General features: G+C 45.0%; 1 protein-coding gene across 1 annotated transcript in view; it reads right to left on the bottom strand.

Annotated features, from left to right (window-relative positions):
• Window positions 1-1,179: 1,179 nt before the first annotated feature.
• The window catches only part of LOC122920260 (alpha-parvin), a 63,574-nt gene continuing 56,120 nt past the window's right edge, over window positions 1,180-8,633 (bottom strand). Inside the window, exons 9-13 of the mRNA XM_044269634.1 lie at window positions 7,974-8,035; window positions 6,076-6,144; window positions 4,868-4,969; window positions 4,059-4,131; window positions 1,180-3,975 (exon numbers count right to left, since the gene is read on the bottom strand). Of these exons, the coding sequence (XP_044125569.1) occupies window positions 3,899-3,975; window positions 4,059-4,131; window positions 4,868-4,969; window positions 6,076-6,144; window positions 7,974-8,035 (383 nt within the window). The 3' untranslated portion in view covers window positions 1,180-3,898. The remainder of the gene's footprint in view (window positions 3,976-4,058; window positions 4,132-4,867; window positions 4,970-6,075; window positions 6,145-7,973; window positions 8,036-8,633) is intronic.

Below are 8,633 nucleotides of genomic sequence, written 5' to 3'. Positions count from 1 at the left end.
CCCTGGTGCAGGAATGCCCCTGAAAATTTTCACAAACCCCACCCGTCTCCCCCCTATGCAGTAGGATCGACCCCCTTTCTGAGACTCTCCCTCTTATTGGTGTGGAAATTTGCAGCAAAGAATACATCTGGTTCATCCAGCCAATCAATGAATTACAACGCTATCCCATTGATTTCAATGGGTGCCATCTAATCCTTAATTTAAAGGACCTAGCAACCCTTTTATACTGTAAAGGGGCCATCCAGATATAACGGACGCTGTATTATATCCACTGTATGGAGGCAGGGTATAGGACACCTTGATTCAAGCCCTACACCAAGCATAACAAAAACTGTATCAGTTTGCCTTCCTTTAATTGTCAGAATGAAATGATACATATGTTGCAGTCTTGCCACTCGCCAACCAACCACTTGTCAGTATGTAGCGGAAAAGAAACTGTTTATGGGTTCACTCGCGCCATTTTTCTTTCCAAACCCTCTTAGGCTACTTTCACACTTGCGTTCGGGGCTTCGCTTGTGAGTTCCGTTCAAAGGCTCTCACAAGCGGCCCCGAACGCTTCCGTCCAGCCCTAATGCATTCTGAGTGGACGCGGATCCGCTCAGAATGCATCAGTCTGGCAGCGTTCAGCCTCCGCTCCGCTCAGTAGGCGGACACCTGAACGCTGCTTGCAGCGTTCGGGTGTCCGCCTGGCCGTGCGGAGGCAAACGGATCCGTCCAGACTTACAATGTAAGTCAATGGGGACGGATCCGTTTGAATATGACACACTATGGCTCAATTTTCAAACGGATCCGTCCCCCATTGACTTTCAATGTAAAGTCTGGACGGATCCGTCTGAGGCTACTTTGACACTTAGAATTTTTTTTACAATATAATGCAGACGGATCCGTTCTGAACGGATCCACCGTCTGCATTATATGAGCGGATCCGTCTCAGACGGATCCGCTCTGAACGCAAGTGTGAAAGTAGCCTTAGTGTTTTACATCCTACATTAAGACTTTGTATAAAAAAAAGAAATAAATATTGTGCACTATAGCTTATAAAAATTATTTTACCACTGAGCCTTGAAATTAAGACAATTTTTATGAAAGAAAACCTGGAAAATCTATTAACGTCAGTTGGCAAACGGATAGCGGCCAGCCAGGCGACGTCCAATTATCACAATAGGTGATATGTTATTATTGAAATGGTATGTGACCGACATTCCCCGCACACAGTGTAAATATAGCGCCGCTTCGTGTGGGACTATGACTTACAATTAATCCAGTTGTAGATGCTGCGGGGGACCGCCATGATATTATACTGCCTTGATTTAAGAAGGAAACACCTGGCACAATGGCCCGAGTGTTGAGGATCGGCGGCAGATTAGCGGCACACCGAGCACTCCTCGTATATATATTTCAACCTCTTCATTTTCACAGCAGGTAAATTACAGACCTGCAGCAGTTATTCATTAGCAGGATTTTGCAAAAACCATAAATTATGCATTAAATGAGTCAAGACCAGGATCATGTAAATTAACGCAGTCAGACGCCGCGTGAGCGACATAATATATTTAATACAATCGTTAATTTTTTTTTTTTTTATAAGCGGTCCATTAATGCATCCATTTAGTTTATTGGTCTCGCTTTGCGGTCATCTTCCTCCTTGTACTCACGTGTTACATGCCGTAGTATACTGCACGGTTTGAATACGGAGTGGTTTTATTTGGGGGGAAGGGGATGTCATTATGAGCAGTGCCAAAATTTGTTAATAATTTACAGGTAGCTGAACCCGAAAATAACATGAAGTTACTACTATGATCCCAATGTAGTACTAGGCTGGGGCTACACGACGACACTGGTCGCCGCCAGGATCGCTGAGCAAAGGCGATCCCATAGAAATTAATGAGATGGCCATGGCAGTCGCAAGAACTCAAGCCGTGTTGGATTTTTTTTGCAACTACCGCTAGGATCCCATTAGTTGGGATTCCAGTGATCCTGGCCGCGACCAGTGTCGCCCCAGCCTTACCCCTCTAGAAATCCTTCTTGAATATGGGATTTGGTGTTGGGCTTTACATCCTAAAGAAAATGCCGAAGAGCCTCGAAGGGTTCAACGGTGGTTGACCAGATTATTATGGAACCTAGACCAGGCATGCTCAACCTGCGGCCATCCAGCTGTTGCAAAACTACAACTCCCAGCATGCCCGAACAGCCTACAGCAGGGCATTGTGGGAGTTGTAGTTTTACAACAGCTGGAAAGCCGCAGTTTGAGCATGCCTGACCTGGACGAATGTGCACCTGAGGAACAGAGGACAAGGAGCCTCAGAAATAGTTTGGCACCCATCATATAATATAAGTACGAAGACCCCAATGTAATGAACCTTTTTACTGCCACGCGTTTTGGAGCCAGACTTGCTTCTTTATTAGACAAGAGTATAAATTTAGATCTTACAAGAAGAAGTTACTACGCGTTTCAGGGCTGGGCAAAGCTCTTCAGACACAAATGTAGATTATACTATAGATTAAAAGAGTTTTCAGAGATTTTAATACTGATGACCTGTCCTCAGGATAGGTCATCAGTATGTGAGCAGTGGGGTCCAACACTCAGGACCTCCGCTGACCAGCAGTTTCAGAAGGCACCGGTTCTCACAGCTCACCGAGCACAGCGCCGTACATTGTATAGTGGCTGTGCTTGGTATTGCGTTCAGCCTCATTCACTTCTATAGGGCTGAGCCGCATCTAGGCCACATGACTGATGAATGTGACGTCACTGGATTAGGAGAAGCTGAGATAAGGCTGCGGCGCCGGGTGAACCCACCCTTAGGAACCTTTGCTGCTACACCTGGGTCACATACTCTTTGCAGCATCTAAATTTATACTGGTTCAGCCTCAAAATGCGTTGCATTGAACTAACCTCCACTCCTTCTTCTAGGTTCTTATCATAGCATCTAAGTTTATACTCTTGACTGATAAAACTGCAAGTCTACCTGAAAAGTCATAGGAATATCGAGATCTTCGCTACTATTCCTAGGGCGTCATATTGCAGGTTGCCTTTCTTATTCTTGGTTAAGCCCCAAAATGCGTAGTAATCATTTATTTGACAGCACTGTTAAACCTATGGCGCTGTGCATCTTAGAGGGGGGTGTAGATACAGAATATAAAACACAAGGAACCTTCTTTGCTGCTTCTGGTTCATTATACTCTTTATCACTATACAAGAGAGACGTGTCTAGCACCAAAACGCGTAGCAATAAAAGGCATGAAAGAAAATTCCCCAGTTAAAAATGTGATTTGTCCTATCAGTTACATATGTGCCTAGGAAAACTGTCTGACATCCCGTATGGGTACAGAAACTGCTCTCACAAGGGTTGTCACCCACATGGCTAAGACTCCTAAACTGATTAGTTATGAAGCCATAAGAGCGACTAGGCAAATATTTACCAGGTGCCTGGAAAGGCTGACTGACAACTCCCATACTAGCATATATATTGGTTGTCAGCCAATTTTCCTAGGCACAAGTAAAACTAGGAAACAGCTGAGCAGAATTTTTAAGACATTGGAGAGAAAAAGGAATTAGGATGGAACTGCCCTTTAAATGGTGGGCGGAGTCCAGAAACAAAGTGGCAGTATAAAAACAGAGGTGGAAAGCGCCATCTACTTAATACACGTGGAAGGTCACTCCGTGGTTAATGTACCTGTCCTGTCCATGAGGGCTAATGACTATAAAGGGGGTTATTATCACTCCCCCATTACCAGGACTGTGGTCCCAGCTGGGATTTTAGATAAACCCAGTACTAGACAGTCCCAAATATAATAAAAATATATAAAAGGTTCCCTTTTTCTCAGCATGAAATTGAGCTAGTGAATGTTAGTGAAGCTTTTTGGGCTTATTTCCGGATTTTCCTCCTCATTGCGGAGCTTATTCCACACTACGATATTTGGTGAACAGGTTGTAGAGGACTCTGAGGGTGGACTTCAGGTCGCAGTTCACTATGTCTGAGGGTAAAACAGAAGATGACGCGCTCAGAAACCATCACTGCAGGAGATACAATGCATCGTACAAAAAAGACGGGACTGACCTTCTGGCCTTGGCTTTGGCTTCTCTAGGCCGCCATCTTGCATGAGCTCAAAGGAAAAAGACACATTTAGGACCTGGAGGGAAAGCAAAGGATATCAAGACTAAAGAGCCAAAATCACCAGAAATGACCCAGAAGTCCTTGTGTTAACTGTATAATACCGGGGCCGTAATATCACTGATGGGGGAAGCCCGTGGACAGCACTATTAACTCTGCTTACCTGCCTCACTTAACTCTTCACTGCCCAGTTCACCCCCCTTCCCATGATGCAATGTGTCAGATTTCAGCCTGTATCACTGCTGCTGTATATCCTCTCCAGCTCCTTTCTGCCAAGACAAACCCCTCAGAAACCCCGGCAGCAGATGTCACACTCGACATGTTTGCTACAAGTGAAATCATGGCAAGAGAAATGTCTGTGAAAATGGATTCTATTAACCTGTTGCCTTCTGTAGAAGCCGTGCAGAGGAGAAAGAACCCATGACCACCGTGATGACATGGAGGACATACAGATGGCGCCGCCAACCACATCATTAGACCTATTGAAAGCCTGACACAGACTTCAGATGAGCGGACCCCGTGCACAAGAGTTCTCCTAATCTGCCTATTGCCAGAATATCGGATATTTCAAACCATAACATGCTCCGATCATTAAATATAATGGATCTGTCATCTCGGCTTATACGCCTGGACTCCTGAAGACAGGAAACATTATTTTGGAGGTGCTGATGTGACTAGTTTTTATGAGCTCACCACGATGGTAGCCCTCGCAACGCGCACAGAAGAGGCGTCTGGATAAACCTTTGTGAGATTACCTTTTGGTCAAAGCAGTCTGGAGTGAGGAAGAAGTTGTAGAGGGGCACAAAATATCCTTCCAAAAGGCCCATCAGGAGTACGAGATAGACGCCATCTGCAAACTACAAAAACACAAAAATAGAAGTCACTTTCTAATAGAATCTGTGCTTTTATGTTGCAGAGTTTCCGGCTGCAGCCTGCAGTATAAAGAATGGAGGTTTCCATTCTGGGTGTCATGACAACTTCCATGGTCAGGCATTGAACTTAATCTGCTGGTTTCTACACTTCACCACTTTATTACAGTGTATGTGAATATGTCTACTATAGACTAGAGGAGAATGGACATTTACATGTATCCATGCTAACCAGAAGGAAAACCTCCATACTTTATACTGCTGTCTGTATCCAGAGGGCTAAACGTTGGTGCTAAAGAGAAACTGTTTAAAGGGACACTGACAGGCCGTTGGAGCATATAAAGTGACATATATTCTTCTATTGGTGTTATATCCTTAGTTAAACTATACTATTATCCCCCCTCGCTGCCTTTCCTGTATTTATAAAAAGTGTTTTTTATCAATATGCAAATTACCTTACTTTGTGCCCAAGGGGCTGTCCCTCATTCAGTTGTGTGCCCAGCCGCGCCCCAACTGCCGTCTCCTAGTGCCGCCCAGCTCATTGGTATTCACTGCACTTGGCGGCTTTTTTTTCTCCTGACGCAGTAAAATCCCGCGCATGCCCAGTACTATCCTCTACTGGAGCTGGAGGGTGCCGGGGACCTCATCCGGCGCAGGCACGGAGCGACAAGATGAGGCTGATGCCAGGAAGAATAGCACTGGGCATGCGCGGGATTTCACCGCGTCGGGAGGAAAAAAAAGCCACCCAGTGCAGTGAATACTAATGAGCTGGGCGGCACTAGGAGACGGCAGTTGGGGCGCGGCTGGGCACAGAACTGAATGAGGGACAGCCCCTTGGGCACAAATGAAGGTAATTTGCATATTGATCAAAACATTTTTTATAAGTAAAGGAAAAGCAGCGAGGGGGATAATGGTAGAGTTTAACTAAGCATATTAAGACCAATAGAAGAATATGTCACTTTATATGCTCTAACGGCCTGTCAGTGTCCCTTTAAGTAATAAAAACATTTAAGATTCTTTCTTTATAAACTCAGAAATAAATTCCGTTATAATGACAAATAGTAGTAGGACTGTGACATAAAAGGATGTCCTACCTGTGTCTCCAGCTCCGTCACTTCCAGGTTTAGTTTATTGAGGTGTTTATTCACAAAAGTTATCAAAGTCTAAAAAAGAAAATCCGTAATGATATCTCAGTCACGGCGCTCTCCTGCTGTAGCGAATCACAACTCCCAGCATTACCTCGACAATTGCGGGGATGTTTTGTTTCTCTCGCTTTTGATACTGTGGACATTACTGCTTGCTCTGTCCTCAGCATCTCCAGACTAAGGGCTTGTTCACACGACCGTGTGAAGCCCGTTCCCGTGCTGTGGACCGCCATGCACAGGCACCGACCGTAGCCCAGCCGCATGGGGATCGTGGACCCATTCACTTGAATGGGTCCGCGATTCCTCTGTTCCGCAAAAAGATAGAGCATGTTCTATCTTTTTGTGGTGCGGAGGCACGGAACCCCAGGAAGCACTCAGTTCTTCCGTTCCACATCTCCAGATTTGCGGACCCATTGAAGTGAATGGGTCCGCATCCACGATGCGGAATGCACACAAAACGGTGCCCGTGTAATGCGGATCCGCAAATGCAGTCTGCAATACGGCAACGGGCAGCCTTAAGGGCTCGTTCACATGAATGATTTTTGCATTCCGTATATGGAACCATTCATTTCAATAGTTCCGCCAAAAAAACTGAATGTACTCCGTATGCATTCTGTTTCCATTTTTCTGTTCAAAGATAGAACATGTCCTATTATTGCCCACAAATCGCGTTCCGTGGCTCCGTTCAAGGCAATATTTCTGCCCAAAAAAAAGGAACACATATGGAATGTACTCCCTATGTCATCCATTCCAATTTTGCAGAACCATCTATTGAAAATGTTATGCCCAGCCCAATTTTTTCTATGTAATTACTGTCTATTGTATATGCCATACGGAACCGTAAACACTACTGTAAAAAAAACGGATCTGGGAAAAACGGCCCGCAAAACACTGAAAAAGACATACGGTCTTGTGAACGAGCCCTGACGGTGGATTTAGATGCACTAATAATCGTCCAGATTATCGAGAACCGTCGTTCCCGATCATATGGCCGTCTAAATGTGCCGCTGATCACCCGATACACGAGTGAAACGCTTGTTGATCAGGTGATCCCGTCATTCATGCAGGCGCCGCTGATCATAGTTTCTGGGCAGCAGTTTGTGTGGTGTAATCAGCGATTTGCTGCTCAGAAGCCATGATTCTCTACGAGGGATCGCTATAGCAAGCCGTCGTCCTCATACTGTGACGGGTCGGCTGAACGCTTCCTTCCCGACAATCAGCCGCTCAGCCGGCTATTCACCTTCAGGCTACGTTCACATCTTCGGATTAAACTCTGGCAGAGAAGTAAACTACTAGAGTTTCCTGTATTCGGCATAGCCAGATAAAGCCGGGCACCACCGCATATGCCTTTGACTATAATGGGATCTTACGGCTTTTGCCTGGACCTTATTTGTGTGTCCGAAAGCCACAATTTATGCCGGAAAGCTGACGGATCCTTGTTGAATCCCATTGTAGTCAATGGGGAAGAGGCGGCTATGGCGGATACGGTAATTCCGGTAGTCTGTTACCCTGGCAGAGGAACAGTCTACTGGAATAGGTTCCTGCAGATGTGAACCTCCCCTTACTCTACATGGGCCTCCTGTTATGTGGCTTACATTCATAAGATGACAGGCACAAACACAGGAAGCCCATGCAGAGAAGAAGAAGCTGCTGCTTCCAAGGCAACCCCAGAGCAAGCGGGATGGTTACATCACCACCATGGATAGTAGATCAGAAGGTGACAAAACCAAAATAATCCTGAATATATCATAAAAAACCATTAATGTCCATGTGAAATAATTTGAGCTGCATTTTTAAAAGAACACTGCCCCCCAGTAGTGAAGAGCGTTCATAATCCAATCACTAACCTTTTTTACAACATTAAGTTTATCTGGCGCGTGGTCAAAGAGCGTATCAAAAGCATCTCTCTCTAAAATAGAAAAATCAGTAAGACAGAAATAACACAGATGTCAGAAAGGAAAGCGCAGATTTACGTCTCACAAAATAGTTATGCAGGGATTTCAGCCGCGGGACCCCATAGCCGCTCATGGCCTCATCATTTCACTGCAGAGGAAACCATTTTTTTGCTGCTACATCCACAGGCTGACGGTGTGTTACAGTGTATCATTCTAGACAATCCTTTGTGAGTCACAAATTCCCCTTCCCCCCTCCTGATATTTGGCTACAATGTATCAGTGAAATTAAAGTGTATCATCCGATATCACATAGGATTATTAGTACTGTTCCCATTCACTGACAGCAAGCAGAACTCTTGAAAATGGTGAGAAGCTGAAGCATAATAGATATAAAAAGAACACAAGTAAAAGTTGCCTACAAGAAACATTATTTAAAGGGGTATTCCAATCTGAAGCATTTATACACTGCATTGGTGGTGATAAATGTTGCATCGAAGGGGCTCTGATAGATGGGAACTCCGAATGGGGAACCGCAGATTCCCATTTCCTCCTGTCCACAAGACTGCTGGTTCTTGCTCCTCCATTCAGAGTCTATGGCACTTATGGAAGAGT

This window comes from Bufo gargarizans, chromosome 10 (genome assembly GCF_014858855.1).
Source record: "Bufo gargarizans isolate SCDJY-AF-19 chromosome 10, ASM1485885v1, whole genome shotgun sequence".
Classification (NCBI taxonomy): Eukaryota; Metazoa; Chordata; class Amphibia; order Anura; family Bufonidae; genus Bufo; species Bufo gargarizans.
The sequence above is the reverse complement of the archived record's forward strand: the minus strand, read 5'-3'. Positions and strand labels throughout refer to the sequence as shown.